This window comes from Erinaceus europaeus, chromosome X (genome assembly GCF_950295315.1).
Source record: "Erinaceus europaeus chromosome X, mEriEur2.1, whole genome shotgun sequence".
Lineage (NCBI taxonomy): Eukaryota > Metazoa > Chordata > Mammalia > Eulipotyphla > Erinaceidae > Erinaceus > Erinaceus europaeus.
In genome coordinates this window covers 43750926-43776811 of record NC_080185.1, presented here as the reverse complement: position 1 = coordinate 43776811, position 25886 = coordinate 43750926, and the positions used below count along the sequence as shown (strand labels likewise).

Below are 25886 nucleotides of genomic sequence, written 5' to 3'. Positions count from 1 at the left end.
ATTCACCTTTTTCACTTCACCTTGGGTGTAGGTTGAAGGACTCATGTTAAGTGAGATAAACCAGGGAAAAAGAGATGAGTAGGGGATAATGTATGTTACCATGCACAGGGACCCTGGTTTAAGCCTCCACTCCCCACCTGTGGTGGGAAGCTTCATGAATGGTGAAGTGGGTCTGCCTTCAGGTGTCTCTTTTTTCTCTCTTCCTCCTCACCTCTTAATTTCTCTTTCACTATCAAAAAAAAGAAAAAAGAAGAAAAAAGGCTGCTGGGAGCAGTGGATTTGTAGTGCCAGCACTGAGCCTCAGTGACCCTGGTGGCAGGAGAAAGGGAGAAAAAGAACGAGGAAGGAAGGAAAAAGGGAAGGGAAAGGAAAGAAAGAAAGGGAAAGAAAGAAAAAGAGAGAAAGGAAAAAGGGAGGAACAGAAAGAAGAACTTGGACTGGGTTTGTATTTAGGGATCTTTTCAGATCCTGGTGCATGATGGTGGTAGAGGATCTAGGTGGGGGGTAAGAGTGTTTTGTAGAAAACTGAGAAATTTTACACGTGTCAACAACTGTTTTGATTGTAAACCATTAATCCCCCCAATTAAAACATTTAAAAAGGCACATATGTATTGAAAGCCAAACCTATGTTATTGGAAAAGAGATTCTAAAAGAACTTCACAGAATAGGTACATGTTTTCAGACGTGTTAGATGAGGTACTGTTTAACAGACTCAGTACTTCTTACTAATTTTTTTATTTTAATTTTTTTAGAATGCATGTATTTATTAATGAGAAAGATAGGAGGAGAGAGAAAGAACCAGACATCACTCTGGTACATGTGCTGCCGGGGATTGAACTCGGGACCTCATGCTTGAGAATCCAGTGCTTTACCACTGCACCACCTCCCGGACCACTTCTTTTTTTATTTTATATATTTTTTATTATCTTTATTTTGTTTGATAGAAACAGCCAGAAATCAAGAGGGATGGGGATGATAGAGAGGGAGAGAGGCAGAGAGACACCGCAACACCACTTCACCACTTGCAAAGCTTTCCCCCTACAGGTGGGGACCAGGGACTTGAACCCAGGTTCTTGCACACTGTAATGTGTGCGCTGAACTGGGTACACCACCACCTAGTCCCCTTCTTGCTACTTCTTATAAAATGTAGTATATATCAGTTGACTAATTTATTCAGGTAACAGTTTTAAACAAAATCTTAAGTTATGTTCCTTTTAAACAGCACATTGTTTAAATGTACTTCAGAAAACAGTTTGTCAGATATTAAACATTTACTTTCCGTTACCCTCAAATCCTTCCTACTTACAAACTGAAGAGAAAGGAAAGCATGCAAGTGTTCATAATAGCTCAAGTTGTGGAAACAACAGAGATATCCATCAGTTATCCAGGAGTAAGCATAACGTGTTCTGTTTACCTATCTGCATGGAATATTTTTCATCACTTAAACAAAATGAGGTTCTAATACATGTGACAGCATGGACGAACCTTGAAACCATGATGCTGAGTCAAAGAAGGCAGTCCAAAAACTTACATATTGTATGGCTTAATAAATGTAAAATGTCTAGAAAAGATAGATCCATAGATACAGGGTATATTATCAGGGTCAAGGAAATATCATGGTGGTTTACACAATAGACTTTCATGCCTGAGGCAACTTAGGTTCCACGTCCAATCCCTGGCACCACCATAAACCTATGTCAATGCCCATGTTCAGCAGGGAAGCAATTACAGAAGCCAGACCTTCCACCTTCTACACCCGACAATGACCTTGGGTCCATACTCCCAGAGGGATAAAGAATAGGAAAGCCATCAGGAGGGGTTGGGATACAGAGTTCTGGTGGTGGGAACTGTGTGGAGTTGTACCCCTCTTGTCCTATGGTTTTGTCGGTGTTTCCTTTTTATAAATAAAAAATAATAAAAAAGGAAGAAAAAGATTTATTAGTGGCCTCCAGGGTCTGAAAGAAGAGGTGAATTGGGGTATAACAGCTAATAGTGTGGGATTTTTTTTTTTTTTTTGAGGGTGGTGGTAATGGTTGAACAGCTCTACACATCTGTACATTGAAGTATATATTTTAAATGAATGCATTTTATAGTATGTGGAACTTGTTAAAATGTTAAGGATTATTTTTGCACAGTATTGGATGTATCTAGAAAGTCTTTAGCTTCATTTTTAATGACTTTGAGGACTCAAAAAATAAATTCTAGGCTCTCTTATGATTTTTGGTCTCAGGAAATCTTAGCCAGTGTAATGATTAAGAACCTGGACACTGGTGAAGAAATACCTTTAAGTCTTGCAGAAGAGAAGCTGCCAACAGGTATTAATCCCCTCACCCTGCACATCATGAGAAGAACTAAGGAATATGTAAGGTATGGTCTAATGTTGTTATTTATCATTTGTGGTATTACAGAGAAGCAAGGTTTTTTTTTTTTTCTGTTTATGAACTAGAACAGTCCTACTGTGGTTTCATTCACTTTATTTATTATTTATTTAATGGATAGTAACAGAGAGAAATTGAGGGGGGACGGAGAGAGAAAGAGATTACCTGGTGTATTGCTCTGCCGCTTATGAAGCTTGCCCTCTGCAGGTGGGGACCAGGGGCTTGAACCCAGGGCCTTGTTCACTGGAGTGTATGTACTTAACCATTTGCACCACCACCCAGCCTTTATTCAGTCTTAATTTTTTTTGGTCTTTTTCCTGGAGCTGGGACCTCACATATGTGTAGTTTCACCACTCTTGGGCCACTTTTTCAGAGAGAGAGAGAGAAGGGAAGGAGGGAGGGAGATGTCACGGTACTAGATCTTCCGTTAATGCCATGGCACTTTTTATATGGTGCTGGGGTTCATCCTGGGCCTTGGTGCCTGGCATTGTATACCCACCACCTGGTGAGCTATCTCTTTGACTCATTAAATTTCCTTTCTTCCAACCTGTCGTTCAAAGAGACATTATTTTTCAACTTGCTTCTCTCAAGACTATGTAGTTGTTTGGAAACATGATATATCTCTCAAATACTGCAGTAGCGAATTTTTCTTTAAAATGATGTATAATATACCAGAGACAACATAAAAGCATATTAAAGCTAGAACACCATGTGGAAGGAACAGCTCATCTTCTGGAATTTTGCATTAAAGATCACAGATTTGATAAATATATTGTCTTCATGGTGACAGGAAAATGACTTCAGAAAATTGATTGACTTTACTGTGAGATGTTTTAAATCTAAGGAAGAATTTTTTTTTTAGAATTTATTTATTCATGAGAAAGATAGGAGGAGAGATAAAGAACCAGACATCATTCTGGTACATGTGCTTCTGGGGATTGAGCTCAGGACCTCATGCTTCAGAGTCCAGTGCTTTATACACTGCGCCACCTCCTGGACCACAGAAGAATTTCTGTGAAAGCAAAACTTCTTTATTCAGCATAACATATGATGTCCCTGATAAGAAGAGGTTGAAGTTACTATTTTCTTTGAAGTGATTTAGCCAAGTTTTTGTTTTTCTTTTCTTTTAATTTTTTCTTATATTTATTTATTTATTGGCTAGAGACAGCCAGAAATCAAGAGGGAAGGAGGTGATAGAGAGGGAGAGAGACAGAGAGAGACACCTGCAGCCATGGAGTTATTTTAAAAGGTGCCCTAACTCTGTAGCACATTTTGCCAAGCAGAAAACCTTGCTTATTGTTTTTCTCAGTTCCTAAATTACACTCACCTATACTTTATGTATTAAATATTGTATACACTCCATAGTTTTGTAGTTATTTTCCAACCAGGGTTGTTGCTGGGGCTCAGTGCTTACATGATGACTCCACCATTCCTGGTGGCTGCCCGCCCCCCCCCCCCCGTTCTTTCTTTATCTGATAGAGATATAGAGATATAGGGAGAAAGAGGGGGAGTGAAAAGAGAGATACCTATAGCGTTGCTTTACCATTAGTGAAATTTAACCTCTGCATGTGGGGAGCAGAGACTTGAACTCAGATTTTCATGCCTGGTAAATGTGTAGGCGCTATTAGTATACCACCACCCAGCTCCTAAATACTCCATTTTTAAATCTCTCCTTTAAAAAGATTTACTCTGTAGTCCAAGAGGTGGCGCAGTGATAAAGCTTTGGACTCTCAAGCATGAGGTCCTGAGTTCCATCTCCAGCAGCACATGTGCCAGAGTGATGTCTGGTTCTTTCTCTCTCCGCCTGTCTTCCTCATTAATAAATTAAAAAAATATTTTTTAAAATTTACTCTATTGCATTTCAAAGCAAGAGTGAAAGCTTTACATGATAGAGAAAAAACAGAACACCATTCTGGTACATGTGGTGCCAGGGATCAAACTGGAACCTTTGGCATCTAAGTCCCATGCTCCACAATTGGGACTACCCACTCACTGTGCTTCAATCTCTGAAGTCTTTAGCTTCTCAAGTCATTATTTAGCTTTAATGTGTGTGATTTACATAAAGCGTCAGGAACAGTGTTTTTATGCTCACTCTGATTAGCTAAACGTATATAGAGAGTCACGTAGACATTTCTGCAAAGCAAAGGGAAGCGGCTTATTTACACGACCTCTCCCTCCTTGTAGTACTGATGCTGCACAGTCAGACGATGAAGAGAAGTTACAGTCTCAATCTACTGATACTGATGGTGGAAGGTTAAAACAGAAAACGTGAGTGATTGACAGCACATCTTCTTTTCTTCATGTCAAGCTTTTCTTAAAAAATATATTAAATCTATACTCTATCTAGTTTTTGTGTCTGTCCACCACTACTACTTCCAGCCCCCTAGCAAAACAGATTATGAGTTCTTTAACACTGTGTTGGTTATCTTTTTTTATGACGTATAGTGTTTTCCTGATGGTAGGCACTAGAAATCTTAGTTAGAATAATATTATTATCTTTCAAGGTGCCTGTTCCCTCTCTCTGCATCTCTAAATCCTATTTGTCTTTATAAACCCCAGCTACTTGGCATTCTTCTGGACTACTCCAATTCTTTTTCTTTTGTTAATTATTTTATTATCTTTATTTATTTAGTGAATAGAGACAGCCAGAAATTGAGAGGGAAGGGGGTGACTGGGAGGGAGAGAGACAGAGAAATAGCTGCATCCCTACTTTACCACTCGTGAAGCTTTCCCCCTGCAGGTGGGGACTGGAGGCTTAAACCTGGGTCCTTGTGTACTGTAGCGTGCGATCAACCAGGTGTACCACCACCAGCCCCCCCCCACCTTTTTTTGTTGTTGTTGTTGTTTGTTTTGTTTTGTCTTTGCCTCCAGGTTATTTTGCTGGGGTTTGGTGCCTGTACCAAGAATCCACTGCTCCAGGAGGCTATTTTTTCCCTTTTTGTTGCCTTTATTGTCATTGTTGCCATTTCTATTGTTGTTGTTGGATAGGACAGAGAGAAATCAGGAGAGGAGGGGAAGACAGAAAGGGGGGAGAGACAGACACCTGCAGACATGCTTCACTGCTTGTGAAGCAACATGCTTGCAGGTGGGGACCCTGGGGCTTGAACCGGGACCCTTATGCCGGTCCTTGTACTTCACACCATGAGCACTTAACTGCTGCTCTACCACCTGGCTCCCCCCCCTTTTTTTTAACCAGAGATTCAACCTGGGACCTTTTGTGTCTCGGGCATGAAAGTCTTTTTGCGTAACTATTATGCTGTCTCCCCAGCCCCCTCCAATTCTTCACTTTCCCAATTTTAATGATTCCTGTAGCCTCTAAGTTCATCTTTATCCTTTATTATATATTATCATAAATTGTCCTCAGATTTTTAAAAACCAAGCTAAGTATTAAACAATATCCTATACTACAGAATGATTGTGATCCCTTTTCTTTCTTCTGCAAATATCTAGCACAGTGGTAGGCAAATAGATTTTGCTTGATACACAACTGAGTTAAATGGTAGTAAGTCAGCTTTTAATAGTAGTAAGTCAGTTTTTAATAGTTCAAATTTGATATTTAGAAAAAGCAGCAAGTCCTATATATGGAAAATTGAAATGCATACTTATATTTGGGAATATCTACCGAGAAAGTTCAGTTTAACTGTATTATATTTAAATACCCAGATGCCACTTACCATTAATTAACTTATCTGTGACTTATTGAAGAAGCTTTACAGTTAGGTGAGTTAATAAGAAATGTTTGTGTGTGTGTGTGTTGTTTTTTTTTTTTTAATTTAAGAACACAACTAAAGAAGTTCCTAGGAAAATCGGTAAAAAGAGCAAAGCACCTCGCTGAGGAATATGGTGAACGGGCTGTAAATAAAGTTAAAAGTGTTAGAGATGAAGGTAAGTGGAACAGAACATTTCAACTGCATACTTAATTTGTAATAATCTAAAATAGCATTTAGTTCATAAGAAGAGTACTCTTTTACTGAAAGTTAAACCTTTCAGGGCCTGGCGATGGCACACTCAGTAGAGCACTCATTTTACCATGTGCGAGGACGTAGGTTCAAGATTCCAGTACCCACCTGCATGCTTCAGGTGTCTCCGTATATCTTTCTCTCTGTTCCCCATCTACATCCCTCCACCTCCGTCAGAAAAAGAAAGGATGGGGGGAAAGAAAGTAGCCACTAGAAGCAGTGATAGAGTTGTCATGTAGATGCTGAGCCCCAGCAGTAACCCTCATGGCAAAAAATAAAAATAAAGAATGTATTAAGTATTATCTTAATATTTCAATACATCAGAAGTTACTCTACCACTTAACTATATGGATGGGAAATTAATTTATGTATCTGTGTGCATGTGTTGTGTGTGTGTAGCCAGGGCATTTTCACCGCTCTTGGGATGCTTTTTCTTTTTTTTTTTTTTCCTCCTCCAGGGTTATTGCTGGGCTCGGTGCCTGCACCATGAATCCACCGCTCCTGGAGGCCATTTTTTCCCCCTTTTGTTGCCCTTGTTGTAGCTTCGTTGTGGTTATTATTATTGCCCTTGTTGACACAATTTGTTGTTGGATAGGACAGAGAGAAATGGAGAGAGGAGGGGAAGACAGAGAAGGGGAGAGAAAGATAGACACCTGCAGACCTGCTTCACCGCCTGTGAAGCGACTCCCCTGCAGGTGGGGAGCCGGGGGCTCGAACCGAGATCCTTACGCCGGTCCCTGCGCTTTGCGCCACATGCGCTTAACCCACTGCGCCACCGCCCGACCCCCTGCTTTTTCATGAGAAAGAGAGAGGGAGAGAGGTGGGGGGACATGTGTGAGAGAGGCCATGGCAATGGAGCTTCCTCTGGTGTGGAACACTTGCCACATGATGCTGGGATTCAAACCGGAACCATGCACATGGCAAGGCATGTGCCTCACCCTTTGAGCTATCTCTCTAGCCCTATTTATGTATCTTAAACATGAGTTTTATACCTATTTTATAATGTAGAAAGCTGTAGTAGCACAGTGTTCAATAATCAGTTGTTTTCTAAGGCTGTTAAATATTTGTAAATATTTTCAAGATTAAGTAAGTTTGCACATTTCTTAGCCTCCACTGTGTTTGTCATTATTAAAACTAAAGTGTTTTACTTAATGACCACTTTTATATTTCTTGTTCTGTTCTAGCCATAGTTCTAAGCCTTTTCACCTAGACTATCTCATGTAGTCTACATAAAAACCCTGTACAATGTATACCATCAATAGTCCCATTCTATAGGTGAGAAAGTTGAGGCACAGAAAAGTCAAGAGTTTAGCTTATAGTTGTACAAATATAAATGGCAGAACTCAACTTGAACCCAGTTTGGTCTCAGACTCCATGCTCTTAATCAACATTCTATTTAGTTATATACAAAATTTTGCTTTTCCGGTTAATGAACTTTCTTTTGATAATCAGTGGATATGAAAATATGATGGTATAGTAAAGTAAAAAAAAAAAAAAAAGAAAAGGAGAGAAAAATGCTAGAGTAGCTGTGTCTACATTAGCCAGTGATGATCTATTGCTTTTCTCTTCAGTGTTTCATACTGACCAAGATGATCCTTCATCAAGTGATGATGAAGGGATGCCATACACAAGACCAGTTAAATTCAAAGCAGCACATGGTTTCAAAGGACCTTATGATTTTGATCAGATCAAAGTGGTGCAAGATCTTAGTGGTGAACATATGGTAAGCAACCTTTTTTTTTTTTTTTTTTTTTTTGGAAAAAAAAATTCAGGACTGATATGTTTTCATTGAGAAAAATTACTTTGGCTTCTATAAAGCTGACCTCTGACATATCTAATTTGTGAGCCTGCCTCAAGAGGAGTGGACGAGTAGAATTTAATGACTAGATAATGTGGAGTCTTTCTCTGAATTGTTATTCAAGAAGAGAGTTGTTGAATAAGTAAACTCTAGACCTCTGTCATTAGGAAAGCTGTACCAATGTACCAAAGCTTAAAGCCATCAGAAAGTTACCTGTTGAAGCTGGGTGGTGGCGCAGCAGGTTAAACACAGGTGGCCAAAGCTGCAAAGACCGGCGTAAGGATCCAGGTTCGAGCCCCTGGCTCCCTAACTGCAGAGGGTCCCCTTCACAGGCGGTAAAGCAGGTCTGTAGGTGTCTTTCTCTCCCCCTCTCTGTCTTCCCCTCCTCTCTCCATTTCTCTCTGTCCTATCCAACAACGATGACAGCTATGATAACAACAATTATAACAACAACAAACAACAAGGGCAACAAAAGAGGGGGAATTACATAATAAATACAAATTTTAAAAAAGAAAGTTAACCTGTTACTCTGAAAAATGTTGAAAATGGCCCACCCCTGTAGGGATTGGGGACATAACTCAGTGGTAGAGCACATGCCACACATTTTATGGGCCCTGGGTTTGATCTCTGGCACCCCTTTATAGTCCCCTGTAAACTTTAAATAATTTACATGGATTTATAAGAATCTTAAGATAGCTTGTAAATACACAACACAAACAAGCAGAGAAGTAAAGGTATAAGGTTTCTCTTATCAGAGTCAGAATGTCCCAGAGTACAGGGATCTTGGAAAGATAGCACAGTAGTTGTGCAAAGGACTTAGACTCAGATTCCCAGGTTTGGTCCCTGACACCACTGATAGCCAGCTAAGTTGTGGTCTCATCAGAAAATGAACAGTGTTCCAGAGTAGATATATAAAGTACACAATTTGTATTGCAAATTTGTATTTGTATTGTATTTCTTCTCCCCCCCCGAAAATGTCAGTAGTACAGGGAAGATATTGTTAAACTCAAACCAGAATAAATGGTTCTGTTGACTCTTGATGAGGGGATCTGTGTAGGTAGATTTTAAATGTTAAAGTCAGCGTAACTGGGAGTAAGCAATCATAACATATAAGATGGCAGCCTGATTAGAATGCAAATCGACACCTGAACTGTTTGAATTGATGATAGTGACTTCCTTGAAGATGCTAATAAATTGTCTGGTGTTGTATTGATTATCTTTCATTATTCCTGCTTTAAAATCTCAGGGTGATGGACTCCAAATTATAGTTTTCTTAATATGCTTGAGGTTTTATGTAAACTAGTGTTGCAGCAAATGAACAGTTGGCTTATCTTTTGATCTGCACAGATGTGTTTTATGATAGTACCTGTAGTACGTGTCATAATAGGACTTGGCCTTTTCAACTTAAAAATTCAGTCTTTGAATACTCGCCTTCAGCCCCACCCATCCACTCACCCACCTATATTTTTCCCACTGTTTTTAGTCTCTGTCTACAAAATCTGTCCATAGACTGTGAAACCTTGTTTCTGTGAGAAAAACAGGATGCGACTGTACCCTTCCATAACCCCTTTTTTTTTTTTTTTTCCCCACCAGAGCACTGCTCAGTTCTGGCTTATTGTGATGCAGGGGATTGAACCTGGGACTTTGGAGCCCCAGGCATGAGAGTTATGCAAACAGTTACATAACCATTATGCTATCTACTCCTGCCCCATAACACTTTTTTTTTTTCCCACCAGAGCACTGCTCAGCTCTAGTTTATGGTGGTGCAAGGGATTGAACCTGGGACTTTGGAGCTCAGGCATGACAGTCTCTGCATAACCATTATGCTATCTACCCCACCCCCATAACACTTCTGATTCTCAAAGTAGTATGAAGCTCCTTCTCCTTGTTAAGTAAGCCTTACACATCCTTCAGCCCTAGTCAAGAGTTGCCAGTGCTATGCTGAGAACTCTGCCCCCTCCTACCTCTAACCCCCTATGTTCAGCTAGGAGCTTGAGTTCGTGAACTACAACTTGTATTTTTACATTGGAGATTTTTGGCCATCTCAGAACTCTCATTCCCACCAATACATGGACAAGGTTTGAGATCTTAAAATTGTGAGATTATAGAAAACTGCAGCTGTGGCACCAGGGAATAAGACAAGGGCTTCATGCATTTGTGACATTACAGAGCAGCCTCCCTGACCCGACTTCCTGTGAGGAGAGACACCACAGCCGTACTCCACCATCCACTTAGCTCTCCCGGGGTCATCCCTGGCATTTGGTACTGAGGCTCCAAGTAAAGTGTGTGTTCTTCTAGTAGGTGAGCTGTCACCTGGGCCTGAGGCTATCTTCACAAGTCTTTCCCCTGCAAATTCATCTTTTTGTAATTAAAACGCCACTGAAGTGGTGTTAGTGATGTGAGCATTATCTCCGTAGGAATAATTCAGCATACTTTTTCATTTTGTTTTCAAAGTAGTATCTCAACTTTTTTTTTTTTTTAAGTAATGATTTTGAACTTTGTTTTTATAGGGAGCTGTTTGGACTATGAAGTTTTCTCACTGTGGTCGACTACTTGCCTCAGCTGGACAAGACAATGTAGTGAGAATATGGGCTTTAAAAAATGCTTTTGACTATTTCAATAATATGCGGATAAAATATAATACTGAAGGTATTTTTTCACATACTCCTGGGCTCTCAATATCTAGAGATAATGTGGAATTTTTACATGTCTGTAATGCTTTTTTCCTCTGGTCCTCATTTGCAGCAGCCACTACCTCCCATTAGTAACCACAAACCTAATTGTCAGGTAGAAGTCGACTTCAAAAAGCTTCTAAACCAGGTGATGAAAGCCACCCGAAAGCTTTTGACTTTCTCCCTTTTTAGGAATAATGCAAAAGTACTTTCATCAGTTATTGAGACCCAACCATTGGCACTTTCAGTTCTGTCCACAGTGAAAATGAAATTTCTAATTCACCTAGAAAAAAGAGCAAAAATAACAATACATGTACCAAATAAGTAGAGAATGATCAGGAAACATACATCAGTGGAAATATGTGCAGAGAAAAGAGAAAAACCCGAGAGTCCAAGGTACATACCTAATGATTACGACTCAGTAAAATAAATTGAAGACCAGCAAAATAGTTCACGTAGACAGTGAACCTGCTTTGCCATCACTGCATTGGAGGAAGCTTTGGTACTGTGGTGACTTTCTCTTTGTGTCCCTGTCTATCAATCTATCTCTATATCTGAAAAAGTCAGTCCAGAGCAGTGAAGTATCACTAATGACCACCCCCCCCCATCTCTGTAGAATGGTAAATTATCAGAACATGTCAGATTGATGTAAATTGGAGCTTTACATATATGGAACTTTTTTACTTGTGATTTTTTTCTTTTCTTTTTCTTTTTTTTTTTTTTTTTTTTGCCTCCAGGGTTATTGCTGGGGTTCTGCCTGTTCCTGGAGGCTATTTTTTCCCCTTTTGTTGACCTGTTGTTTTATTGGTGTGGTGTTTAGTATTGCTGTTATTGATGTCGTTGTTAGATAGACAGCAGGGGGGGAGAGAGACACCCCCCCCCCCGCAGGTTGGGTGCCGCCAGGGCTCAAACCAGGATTCTTACATTGGTCCTGGCGCTTTGCACCATGTGCATTTAATCCATTGCGCTACTGCCCGACCTCCTTCTTGTAATTTTTTAATTGCAGTACATTTTCTCCATAAGCCCATCCTCTCTCCACCACTACCTCTGGTCAACTAAAGCTGAAAACAAAAAGTTAACAGCAGAAAAGAGAACAGAGATGGCCATGAATAGGAAGTCTATAGTCAAAATACCATTTTGGAGAACATATAGATAGGTGTAGAAAGATCCATTAAATTGACACATGAGGCCCTACTGAATTCTGTTTGCACTATTATATATATATATATATATATATATATATATATATATATATATATAGAGAGAGAGAGAGAGAGAGAGAGAGGTATGTATAGATAGATATAATAGAAGATGGAAAAAGAGTTGAAAAAAGTTCAACTGTTTTACTATATGGTGGGTTTTTCTTTCTTTTTTAAATTATCTTTATTTATTGGATAGAGACAGCCAAAAATCGAGAGGGAAGAGGCTGATAGAGACAGAGAGACACCTTCAGCACTGCTTCACCACTCACAAAGCTTTCCCCCTGCAGGTGGAGACTGGGGGCTCGAACCCTGGTCCTTGCATATTGTAGTTCATGCACTCAACCAAGTGTGCCGCCACCTAGCCCCAATGGTGGGTCTTTCTAATCCTAGCTGTTTACCTTTTCTTCTGTTGCCCTTACTAGAACAGAAAGACTATTTTCAGTGGCCCACGAGTCTTTCAACCCCTTTGTTCATTTTGTATTTGTGATGACAATTGTGTTTCTCCTTGTCATATAATTGATAAGAACACATTTACTCTAAATAATGGGGACTTAGCAGTCCATTATTAAGCATCAAATTAGGGAAATGGTGTAGCCATTTTATAAAGGTTCTATATTAAAACGACTAAAACAAGTGTTTCGGTGTTCAAAAAGTTACACTTCACATATATATATATATATATATATATATATATATATATATATATATATTTGCCTCCAAGGTTATTGCCTTGGCTCAGTGCCTGCACCAGGAATCCACTGCTCTGGAGACCATTTTTCCCCCTTTTGTTGCCCTTGTTGTTTTATCATTGTTCTGGTTATTACTATTGGTGTTGTTGCTGTTGTTGGATAGGACAGAGAAAAATTGAGAGGAGGGGAAGACAGAGAGGGGGAACCGTCTGTGAAGCGACTCCCCTGTAGGTGGGGAGCCGGGGGCTCAAACCAAGAAGCAAGCTTACTCTCATCCTTGCGCTTCGAGCCACATGCACTTAACCCGCTGTGCTACTGTCCGAGAAAATATATTTTTAAGGATGTTACATTTGCTGGCTAATAACTAAGTATTGGGCAGGATAGCTCAAGTGAGAGGGTGCCAGCTTTGCCGTGTGCACAATCTGTGTTCCAACCCCCGTGTACCCTGCATGGGAGTAATTAAACAGTGGAGAAAGTTTAGATGCTATGGTATCTCTGCATCTCTCTCTCTCTCTCTCTCTCTCTCTTTCTCGCTCTCTCTGCCAGTACAGACTGGTGAAGCACTGGCAATGCCATCCTCCAGGAAAAAAAAAACACTAGTAATTAGGTGTTACTGTGTCCTGATTGCTGGTTTTTGGTGTGTGTGTCTGTGTGTATGTACTTTTTTTTTAACAATTATTTTGTTGTTTTTAGGACGTGTCTCCCCTTCACCTTCTCAAGAAAGTCTGAATTCATCAAAATCTGATACAGATACAGGAGTAAGTCCAGTCTTATTCTTACCATCTTATTCTTACTTGCTGTCACTTGATTTGCTTATCATAAAGTGTTCCATTGTTCACCAGAAATAAGAGTTGTGCTCCAGAGCTCTTCAGCAGCAGAACACAGGATTTACCTGCATGGAGTGCCGGAGGTTGTAGGTTCAATCCCAGGCACACCCAAATGCCAGAACTGGGGAGTGCTTTGGTCTTCTAAAACTCCCAGAGGGATAAAGAATGGGAAATCTTATCAGGGGAGGGGATGGGATGTGGAATTCTGGTGGTGGGAATTGTGTAGAGTTGTGCCCCTCTTATCCTATGGTCTTGTCAATGTTTCCATTTTATAAATAAATATTAAAAAATAGATAATCCTAAAAATAAATAAATCAATAAATAACAAAGATTGTCAGTAGTGGGTGATATTACTTAAACTACCAAGCACTAGTATATATATATATAAAAATAAAATGAAATCTCCTCTCCTAAAATCTACGATAGCTATTAGAAAAATACTATTAGGTAGCTGAATAAGGAAAATGAAAAATGTTTCCTCTAACATCCCCCTATATGTTACTGTTTCTTACTGTTCTGTCCTTAACTATTCTCAGTTCTCACCAGCCCTGAATTGGCTTTATGTACATGGTTCTTGTTTCTCTTCAGTAGCTTTATTTTTAAATACTTATTCATTTATTCATTCCCTTTTGTTGCCCTTGTTTTTTTTATTGTTGTAGTTATTATTGTTGTTGTTATAGATGTCGTTGGATAGGACAGAGAAATGGAGAGAGGAAGGGGAGACGGGGAGAGAAAGATAGACACCTGCAGACCTGCTTCACCACCTGTGAAGCGACTCCCCTGCAGGTGGGGAGCCAGGGGCTCCAACCGGGATCCTTATGCTGGTCCTTGCGCTTCGCACCACATGCACTTAACATGCTGCGCTACAGCCTGACTCCCAGCCCTAGTTTTAAGCCCTAGCACCACATACAGTGTAATAAATGAAGTATATCTTTAAAAAAAAAAAACTGAACTCCCAGGGATCTGGGTGGTGGCATACCTGGTTGAGCGCACAGGTTACAATGTACAAAGACCCAGATGTTCGAGCCCCAGACTCCTCACCTGAAGGGGGGAAAGCTTTGTGAATGGTGAAGCAGTGCTGCAGGTGCCTCTCTCTGTCTCTCCCTCTCTATCACACCCTCCCCTCTCGATTTCTGGCTGTCTCTATCCAATAAATAAATAAAGATTAATAAAAAAAAACCCTGGGGAGTCGGGGTAGCGCAGCAGATCAAGTGCACGTGTCGCAAAGCACAAGGATCCCGGTTTGAGACCCCGGCTCACCATGTATGTCTGTGGAGGCTGTGGAGATAACGGACATCAGCAATGATGTGATCATGTCCAAAGCAGAATGAAGCGTCATTTTCCTGAGGAAACTACTCCTTTGGCAACGTGCCTAATGTCATTTAACACCCATTACTATCTCCTGAGTTAAAAACTGTGGTTAGTTTTTTCTCCTTTCTCTCCCCTCAGTGTCTGTTCATTTACTGAACCCTGCCCACTTGATTTCAGAAACGTCTTTGGAATCTAGCCATTCCTTTGATTTCCTCTGCTGTAATCCTGGTCTTTATATCTCACCTGGATGTTTATAGCTGTTCTCCCAGATTCCATTCTTGTATTCATACTGCCAGCAAAATTGCTTTTCTATAAAACAAATCTAATCATGTTACTCTCCTGTTTAAGCACTCCTTTTTTTGGCTGTCATTTTTTCTATATAGAATTAAATTCAAATTCCTTAGCTTGACTCATGTTTTTTCAGAGAGCTTCCTGGCCTCAACTCGCATTATTTCCAACCCTTCCCTCTCACAAGCCTTATGTTTTGAACTACTTCGTTCACTGTTACTCCAACAAAAATGTGAGCTTTTTTTTTTTAATTCCGTGTATTTTTAAATATGACCCCCCCATTCACCTGGAAAATTCACTTTAAGTTTTAAGTTTCCTCTCTAAAGCACTTCTTGCTTATCCCGATGCAATTGCTTATTGTGCTTTCTCACTGTTCCCATGGCACTTTGCCCATACTTTGTTAAAAGCACAAACTGTATAGCATATCAAGTTCTGTAAGAACAGATAATATTTTATGAGTGCTTGTTGTGTGCCACGTCCTTTACTAAGGACATTTCTGTGGCTTTTCTCATTTAACCTCAAAATAGCCCTGCACAGTTGCGAAGTACTGTTAAGAACCAACCCTGTTTTATAGATGAAGAAGTACACCACAGCACAGAGAAACTATCAAATCTTTTGACCCAATATATACTCTTTTCTATAAGGACAAATAGAGACCATGTTCATTTAGTAGTACAGTTTGTGCTTTGGTTGTACAAGACCCAGAGTTTAATTGCCAACACACACAAAAATGATTAAGCAAATAGTCAAGTAGGGATAAAGTTTCATGTTTCAGACACAAAAATTTGCAACTGTGTAAATGATCACCAAATGGAGAATGATTAAATGATGTATCCATAGTATATATCCACTAAATGTTTCCAAAGAGCAGGATATAGAAAATACTTAGGGTATAATAAAAAGATATCAAATTCTCTGTCCAATTTGATTACAGCTGTGTTTTTAAGAATTGGAAGGTTGAAAATTGAATTGAAATGTTAGCAGATTGAGTGATTTTGTTCTTGCTCCAATAATGGGTTTGTTTTTGAGTTAACTTCGGTTTACAGGACTATAAGATTTTAGAAATACAAAAATCTCACTACTTTAAAATGTCACTAGCCTTTGCCCCCCACCAAGTCTATTGAACCTCCCTCTTCTCTTGTATCCCCCCCCCCCACTCAGCTGCCCTCCAAGCCCCCTCTGGTTAACCTCAGTTCTACAGTCTGAGTCCAACATTATCTTCATTGACTTGATTACAGTTTCTTTCCTCCTTATGATGGGGGGTGGCAGCATTCAGTATTTTCTTTTTATATAAATCCATTAGCACTTCTTGTAAAGCTGGTTAAGTGATGAACAGTTAAAGGAATTAAGAATTCCTTTAACTATTGCTTGTCTGAATCCAAACTTCTGTCTTCATTTGAGTTTGCCCATTCCCTTGCTTTGTTTTCCCCATTGACCCCTTATGGGTGGGATCATTCTATATAAAAGTCTCTTTATTCCTTGTAAGGCACCAGTTTAGTAGTAGTGAGTTGCTTTAACCGTTGCTTATCTTGAAAGCTCTTCATCTCTCCTTCAACCTGAGTAATAACCTAGCTCAGTAGAGTATTCTTGGGTGGGGACTCTTAACCATTGAAAACTTTGAATATGCCCTACCAGTCCTTCCTGGCCATTAGAGCTTCCGTTGAGAAATCAGTTGATAATCTTATGAAGAATCTGTTCTGTATGACTCTGCTTTTCTCTTTATATTTGCTCTTTACCATTTCAATTATTTATGTCCTTGTCTGAGCTTAGCTTTAGATTTATTTTTCTTGGAGCACTTACAACTTCCTGGATCTGAGGATCTATCTATCTCCTTCAACTTGGGGAAACTCCTAACTAATCTTTTCAATATTCTTTTTTTTTTCCTCCAGGGTTATTGCTGGGCTCAGTGCCTGCACCATGAATCCACCACTCCTGGAGGCCATTTCCCCCCTTTTGTTGCCCTTGCTGTTTTAGCCTCGTTGTGGTTATTATTATTGCCATTGCTGATGTTGTTCATTGTTGGATAGGACAGAGAGAAATGAAGAGAGGAGGGGAAGTCAGAGAGGGGAGAGAAAGACAGACACCTGCAGACCTGCTTCACCACCTGTGAAGCGACTCCCCTGCAGGTGGGGAGCCGTGGGCTTGAACCGGGATCCTTACGCTGGTCCCTGCGCTTTGCGCCACATGCGCTCAACCCACTGCGCCACCGCCCGACCCCCTCTTCTCAATATTCTATCCCTTTCTCTGTCCTCCTCCTGGCACCCCTATGATGCGGGTCTTGTTCCTCTTGATATGTCTGTCACATAACATTCCTGTATTCTCTTCCTTTATTTTAGTTCTTTTATTTTTGTTGCTTTTTTTTAAGATTGCTTCCTCTATTCTGTCCTCCAATTCGCACTTGGACCTTTGGATTTCAACTTTTAGCTAGTGGTCCCCTCCCTCTACTATAATTTTTAAGCTACTGCATTCTTTATCTCTGTCTTCTGTTATAGCTTCCTTCATATTTTCTCTCACACTTGCTCTGACTTTGTTGCATATGTTCTTCCAGAGAACTTCTCATTTTGGTGAGCATCTTTTAAAGTCCATAACTTTTCAGTCTTCCTTAGGAAGTTTATGCTGTCTTGTTCCATCATTGTTGATGATTTTTCTCTGTGTTTCCATTATGCTTGATTCTCTGTGAGGACCTGAATCTGGAGTCTGTGTTTGAATAGACTTTGGTGCTGACCAGGGATTCACAGTCACAAGTAGCCAACCAAGGCTACAGCAAAGCAATTCCAGCAAACCAGGAGTTTGAGATGATAGGTATATTACACTGGTGGTAGAATAGACTCTGGGAGTAAATGGAGTCCTTTTCCTGAACCCCACCCCCAGAGTCTGTTGCTAAGGAAAGTGAGTTCCATGGTGGCTGCTTTCAAGCCACCAAATTGTTGCTGTGATTTCCATACAATTTATAGCTTTCAGCCTATCCCTGGCTGGCCCCACTAAAGTTTCTTCCTAGTTGTGGCTTATTGTCAGGGGAAGAGGGTGGGATGACAGAGTGGGGTTTAAGAGGCCTGAGGTAAGGAATTGAGCTTTGAGAGGTGGAACTGGGCCTAGGTGGTGTTATTTTTAATTAATTAATTAATTAATTAATTGATAGAGACAAAGAAATTTAGAGGGGAGGAGGAGATAGGGAGAGAAACAGAGAGACACCTGCAGCCCTGCTTCACCAGTCATGAAGTTTTCCCCCTGCAGGTGGGAGCCAGGGGCTTAAACCTGTGTCCTTGCACACTGTAATATGTGTGCACATAACCAGGTGTGCCACTGCCTGTCCCCCCAGGTGGTGGTTTTGGGGGGGGAACAGGGTGAGATGTGGAAAGAGGGAAAGCTTGGAGTTGCTCTGTACGTTTAAGTGGCTGAGTCTCTGGGTCCTTGCCAGCTGGATGTTCTTTGTTATGATAGCTTGCCTGTGACATATATTTATTTATTTTTAATAAATAAATATTTATTTATTCCCTTTTGTTGTCCTTGTTGTTTTATTGTTGTTAATGTTGTTGTTGGATAAGACAGAGAGAAATGTAGAGAGGAGGGGAAGACAGAGAGGGGGAGAGAAAGACAGACACCTGCAGACCTGCTTCACCGCCTGTGAAGTGACTCCCCTGCAGGTGGGGAGCTGGGGGCTCAAACTGGGATCCTTACGCCGGTCCTTGCGCTTCGAGCCACCTGTGCTGAACCCGCTGCGCTGCTGCCCAACTCCCGAGACAGGTATTTCTATGTGGGACTTTCTGTGCATGTTACAGTTTTACTGTTGGTGCAAAAGAAAACAGATCCTACTAGTCTGGCATCTTGACTCCACTCCTCTACCAATTGTATGTGATTTTTAACTGTAGTTTTCCTACTTTCTAATTTGTCTACACTAAACTAAATTACTTTATAATCACAAAAGACATTTTCTCTTCTGGAGAAAAATCTCACTGGGTAAGATGTGTGCCTTGCCATTGGCAAAGCCCATATACGTGTACCAGAACCATATGGGTGGTGTTGTGGCACTGGGGAAAGCTCCAGTGCCATGGTGTCTCTCTCTCTCTCTCTCTCCATATATATATATATATATGAAAAAGTTAGCCATTAGTACTGCTGTTCATGCCTCTACTTTAATTTTCCAAATCACTTTTTATATTACTGCCCATTGTTCTCCTACTAAAGTGCCAGTCACAATATGTTACTGTTTTTTCCTTTTCAGAAACCTCTGTTGGCTTTACCACCTTAGAATATCTGAATTTTTACAACAAAAAAAAAATCTAATGACTTCCTTTACATGTGACCGCTATGATACCTTCAATAAGTCCTGGATTCACTTCTTAGTTGCCTTTATGTCCTGGATACAAAAAAAAAATTCTGACATGTTTTCTGGATGGTTAAAATCTTTGTTAAAATAAATAAATTTATATATATATAAATAAAATTAAAGTGTGGGTTTTAGAATTAAAAAAAGAATATCTAAAACTACTTTTCTACCCTAGCTCTTACTATACCTCCATATTTTTTTCCCTTCATGTTCATCATCCTACATACCTTTCCATAATTTGCTGACATTACATATTTTTGCTCATGCCACACCTTCTAGAACATTCTAGGAGAATCTGTAGACTGCCAGATGACTTGTGTGTTTGTTCTGCTGTTTACAAGTGGTTGTGTAACCATTAATACATCCTTTTAACTTCTTTTTCTGAGGGCAATGTTTTTATTATCTTTATTTATTTATTGGATAGAAACAGCCAGAAATTAAAAGGAAGGGAGAGAGAGGGAGAGTGACAGAGAGACAACTGCAGTACTGCTTCAACATTTGTGAAGCTTTTCCCTTGTAGGTGGGGACTGGAGAAGCTTAAATCCTGGTCCTTGTGCGCTATAACATGCACTCAACCAGGTGCACCACCACCCAGCCCCTTATTTTAGCTTCTCTAAGGCTCATTTTTTCTATTTTACTTTACTTTTTATTGCCACCAGGGTTATCACTGGAGCTCAGTGCTGGCACTATGCTTAAAAGAGTCCCATGCTTTATCCGCTGCACTGCCTCCCGGACCACAAGTGCTGGCACTATGAATCCACTGTTCCCAGCAGCCGTTTTTTCATTTTTTAAAATTAAAAAAAATTTTTTTATTAGGACAAAGACATTGAGGGAGGAGAGAGAGAGATATAAAGACACATGCAGACCTACTTCACCACTCATGAAGCAGACCCCCTGCAGGTGGGAATTGGGGACTCGAACCTGGTTCTTTTCACTTGGTAGTATGTGTGCTTAACCTGGTTCACCACTGCCCAGCCCCTAAGGCTCATTTTTCTTACTTCCTTCATCTTCATTATGTCAGTACCTCTGTCACAAAGTAATCAGGATTCATTAAGCTAATGAATACAAAAACATGTTGGCAACTAAATGCACGCATGCATGGCACACATGTTTGGCATTATTTTCTGCCTACCTCGGTCAGAATTTTTTTTACTTCAAATAACAGAAATTCAACTGAACATGACTTAAACATTAAGTCTGGAGGTAAGGCAGTTCCAGGGTTGGTTAATTTAACAGCTTAGTGTCATCAGGGCTGTATGGTTATAACATCCTCCTTTGCTGTTTATCTCTTGTTCTCTTGGATTTGTTCTCCTTGTGGTCCTGAGATGGCTGTTCCATTCTTAGATATTAAATGTGGGCAAGGCACAGAGACATGAAAGAGGAAGTTCACTTTTGTATGCCTTATTTATTTTTTTAAATGAGGACATTCACTCATCTATTTTTGGACACCTAGGTTGCTTCTAGATTTGGGCTTTTACAAATCGCACTGCTCAGGGTTCTGGTGATAGCACAGCGGGTTAAGTACACATGGCGCAAAGTGCAAAGACTGGCGTAAGGATCCCAGTTCGAACCCCCAGCTCCCCACCTGCAGAGGGGGTCACTTCACAAGTGGTGAAGCAGGTTTGCGGGTGTACCGTCTTTCTCTCCCTCTCTCTGTCTTCCCCTTCCTCTTTCCATTTCTCTGTTCTATCCAACAATGACATCAATAACAACAATAATAACCACCACCACCACAATAATAATAAAAAACCTCCTGCAGGAGGGTCACTTCACAAGTGGTGAAGTAGGTCTGCAGGTGTCTATCTTTCTCTCTACCCCCCCAGTTTCTCTCTGTCCTATCCAAAAAATAAATTAAAAGAAAGAAAAAACAAGGGCAACAAAAGGGGGGGGATTGTGCTGCTGTGAACATAGGTATACAGAGATCTCTTTAGATGGTTATGTTTGTTTCCTTAGTCTATATCCGCAGGAAAGGATTTGCTAGATCATAGGGTATGTTAAGTGAGATAAGTCAAAAAGAGAAGTTTGAATATAGGATGATCTCACTCTACGGCAGAACTTAAACAAGAACAGAAAGTGGAAACACAATGGACTGCTTTGGAATTTTGCTCCAAGGCAAAGTACTCTGGAGAAGGATGACAGGGAGAGGGGTCAGGGAAGGGGTTGGGGACTTGTTTCAGGTCCTAGTATGTGGTGATGCATCTAATTTGGAGGTGAAGGTGTTTTTATGGCACCTGTCTTGATGAGATGAGAAATTGTATACGTGTGCCAACAACTATATTGTAAACCATTAACCTCACACTAAAAAAAATAAATAAAATAAAATAAAATAATGAGAAAGTCTTTCTGGGCTGGGTGGTGCACTTGGTTGAGTGCACGTGTTACAATGCACAAGGGCCCAGGTTCCAGCCCCTGAACCCCACCCTGTAGGGGGAAAGCTTTGCAAGTGGTGAAGCAGTGTACAGGTGTCCCTCTGTCTCTCTCCCTGTCCATCATCCCCTTCCCTCTCAATTTCTGGCTGTCTCTATCCAATAAATAAATAAAGATAATTATATATTTAAAAAACAAAGTCTTTCTAAAAGCCTCCTTATCCCACAGTAAGCTTTCCCTCATGTTTAATTGAGAGGACAGTTGTGGCACTCACCCGTGCCTTAATTAATTATGAGCTCATTTTAATTAGCTTGGATCAGTCAAGTTCAAGCCATTGATGGCTTCTGCCTCTCCTGAAGGAGCAGCTATTTGGAAAAGTGCTAGGTTGAGGTTCTGCCAGTGAGAGAAAAGACTGAGATAGTAAAGTTGATCCTGGTGAGTTAGGCCAAGTAGTTGAAGGGGTGGTGAGTGGTAGATTTAGAATAAATAGCTTTTTGCTTGTGGTCCTTCAAGATGTCAGTCAGAGTGCCAGGCGGTGGCGTACCCAATTCATTGGATACATTAACCATGTGTGAGGACCCTCACAACCTACCTGCAGTGGGGAAGATTCACAAGTGAACAGGGCTGCAGGTGTCCTTTTTTTTTAATTTCTATTTAATTTTTTTTATTACTTATTTTCCCTTTTGTTGCCCTTGTTGTTTTATTGTTGTTGTAGTTATTATTGTTGTTGCTGATGTCGTCATTGTTGGAAAAGACAGAGAGAAATGGAGAGAAGAGGGGAAGATAGAGGGGGAAGGGAAAGAGAGACACCTGCAGACCCGCCTATGAAGCGACCCCCCTGTAGATAGGGAGCCAGGGGCTCCAACCGGGATTCTTAATGCCATCCTTGAGCTTCCCGCCATGTATGCTTAACCACTCAGTTTCTCCTCACTTAATTTCTCTCTGTCCTGTCAAATAATTTTTTTAAGGGGGGGTGAGGGGATGAGGGGAATGGCCGCCTGGAGCAGTGGGTTCGTAGTGCTGGCACTGAACCCCAGTGATGGGGTGGGAACAGTTGTGAAACTTTGGTTTTGCTAGTTTAAACATTTGCTTTTATATCTAAATAGGTATGTGGTGGAGCTGATGAAGACCCTGATGATAAAAACGCACCATTTCGACAACGGCCGTTTTGCAAATATAAAGGACATACTGCTGATCTCCTTGATCTTTCATGGTCTAAAGTAAGAAATTTTTATTTGAACTATATTATTAATTCTGTGTGACTATGACCTCCAGATAAAAGCAAAGGTTTTTATTTTAGATTATAGCACTATCAAGGATATGAATGTCCCTAGATGCTTTCTGAGAGTTATATAAAAACTGAAGCTAAAAAAGAAAAGTATCAGGTTAGGCTAATAAAAAAAAAAGGTTACTTTATATTAATAGTTTCTATCCAGATCTGTCTGGGTACTTAGACTTTTTGTTGCTTTTACAAAGCAATTTTTTCAAAGTAACAATCCCCAGAAAAATGGGTAAGACTTCAACTGTAAAGGTGAAAGGTACTCAAGACTGCTTTGTCACGAGTCTGCTCTATTCATGAAATTGCTAACTTGGACTTTACAATTGTGATCCAAGACTCAATGAGACATCTTTAGTTTTTGATTTTTTTTTTCCCCAGCTAGAGTGAAACTACTTCAGAAGTAGAGTGACTATTTTGCCACTGGCCAGATATCTCAGTAGTTTTGTGGGAGGGAAAAAGATTTTATTGAGGAGATGAATGATTTACAAACAACTAGACATTTTGTGAAAACTTAAAGGGCCATTTTAAATTTAAGGTCTTTGGAGCATCAAGTAGTTTTTACAATTTTTACATGCTGTACACTATATTAAAATTTGTCAGTGGTCAGAATTAAGAACTTGAAGCAGAAGGTATAGTTAAAAATCTTAAATTAAGAAACCAACTTGAGAAAATATTGGGGATTCCATATTGATATTTTTAAAGATTTTTTAAAAATATTTATTTTCCCTTTTATTGTTTTATTGTTGTAGTTATTATTGTTGTTATTGATGTCGTCATTGTTGGATAGGACAGAGAGAAATCGAGAGAGGAGGGGAAGACGGTGGCGGGGGGAGAGAAAGACAGACACCTACAGACCTGCTTCACCACCTGTGAAGCGACTCCCCTGCAGGTGGGGAGCCAGGGGCTCGAACCGGGATCTTTAGGCCAGTCCTTGCACTTTGCGCCACCTGTGCTTAACTTGCTGTGCTACTGCCCGGCTCCCCTATATTTTTAGAATATCAGAAGAACCACATGTACCTCACAGTATTACTGGTATGTATCAGCATGCCAGACTTTATCTGAGCTCCAGTTTGAATCACTACATTTATAAATTGTTGATAATTTCGTACTTGTCTGAATGCTTTTCATAGCTCATCTGTCAGAGTATCATTCTCTATTCTCCTGAAACCAGCTTGGTGTAGTACCTGGCAGTCTGGTTTTAAACTGGGCCCTAATCATGTCTTTGTCCTCCAGCCTGCCCCACCCTGTGTGAACTCTGGGTTGTTAAGAATATGGAAATTCAGAGTGTCTCTAATTTGATAATCGTATTTACTTAGGATAAGAAAAACAAAGCATACAATCAGAAACTTTCTTAAAGCAAAACATATATATATATATGTAATATATATATATATATATATATATAATTTTTAAACATAACTCTAGGAAGAAATTAGGTCTCCAATGACCATTGTATCTGTCAGGGTTCTTCAGAACCAAGAAAAAGAAAACAAATAAATATAAAAGACTATATTCTGAAATTGACTCATGTAGGGTGGGGTGGCAGTCAAGTTTGAAATCTTTAGATGAGGTGACAGGCTAGCAGTATGTAGCACAGCTGGTGTTGATAGAGGGTTTTCTATGTATTGAAGACTTTCATTAGGTAACCAGAATTAACTTATTGGTACAGTAACAAGCCTGTGATATAAATGATATTTCATTTTGTAGATGAGACTGGGCCACTCACCTGTCCAGGATCACAAAACTAATTATGGCTTCAACTTAATTTTTATCTAATTTATTTGGCTCCCAAGATTATGCTGAGTTCACAGAATGAATTTCATTTGCTCACTAGGTATATTTGAACAGAAATCTTTTTGGCCTCATAGAACAGGTCTTAACATCTCTTCAGCACCTGAACTCCTAGGAGTATCTTCATATTCCTTTCCTATGATTAAAGCAATAGAATGTTGCAAGAATTGAAGAAAGTTTATTTTAATGAACTAAAGACCATAGATTTAGTTTTGTTCATTTGTTCTTAGTCAGCATTAACCTATAAAGCAGAGTGTACATATTCTGCATAACTTTTAGAGAACTAAGTGGATCTTGAAAATAAAAATAATCGTTACTAGATATTTCACAAGTTACTGTAAATCTTTCAAAATTCCAGTTTTTAATTGCAAGGCATACCATCTAATTTCAAGCAGTTACAAAATGTGCACTTTGAAAACTAGCCCCTCAATAGCATGTATTTAGGACTACAGTAACATATCCAAATCAGTGTTTGTGCCTAATCTCTTTTCACTCGAGAATTTAAGTCTTCATTGCTTTTAGCAAATGACAAAGCACCTTACTGCTTTTCATAGCATGTGTTCTGCTTAAGTTCTGTATGGAATAGTCTAATGATTAGAACCTGGATCGAGTGCCAGAGTACCTGCATTTGAGTCCCTGCTCTGCCACTGATGAGCTGTATAGGTGAGGTTATTTAACCTCTCTGTACCTCAGTATTCTCATTTGTAAAATGATCCAAATAGACCTAACTCATGGGCATGCTGTATTGTGCTAAGAAGAACGTTTTAAGTACTCAAAAAATCTCATCACAATTTCAAGTTGTTTAACACATTAAGGTAGACCAAAGAATATTAGTAGTCTCTTTTGGCTTTCCTCAGTCAGTAGAGCTCACAGTCCTTCTCTGTAATAAAATGTTTAGAAATTAAAGAACTGCTAGACCAGAGCTTTTGATAGCTAGATAGATGTTTTTGTTCTTGGGTGATAAAGCCTTCAAAATGGTAAATCAGTTCCACTACCCT

At 39.9% G+C, this 25886-nt stretch overlaps 1 protein-coding gene across 2 annotated transcripts in view; it reads left to right on the top strand.

Moving 5' to 3' along the window:
• Nucleotides 1-25886, top strand: part of WDR44 (WD repeat domain 44) — a 103138-nt gene that overhangs the window by 63397 nt on the left and 13855 nt on the right. For both annotated transcript variants that reach the window (XM_060183098.1, XM_007530394.3), the window contains 7 exons: nucleotides 2231-2367; nucleotides 4563-4646; nucleotides 6157-6263; nucleotides 7909-8060; nucleotides 10646-10784; nucleotides 13392-13456; nucleotides 22925-23038. In XM_060183098.1, the coding sequence (XP_060039081.1) occupies nucleotides 2231-2367; nucleotides 4563-4646; nucleotides 6157-6263; nucleotides 7909-8060; nucleotides 10646-10784; nucleotides 13392-13456; nucleotides 22925-23038 (798 nt within the window). The remainder of the gene's footprint in view (nucleotides 1-2230; nucleotides 2368-4562; nucleotides 4647-6156; nucleotides 6264-7908; nucleotides 8061-10645; nucleotides 10785-13391; nucleotides 13457-22924; nucleotides 23039-25886) is intronic.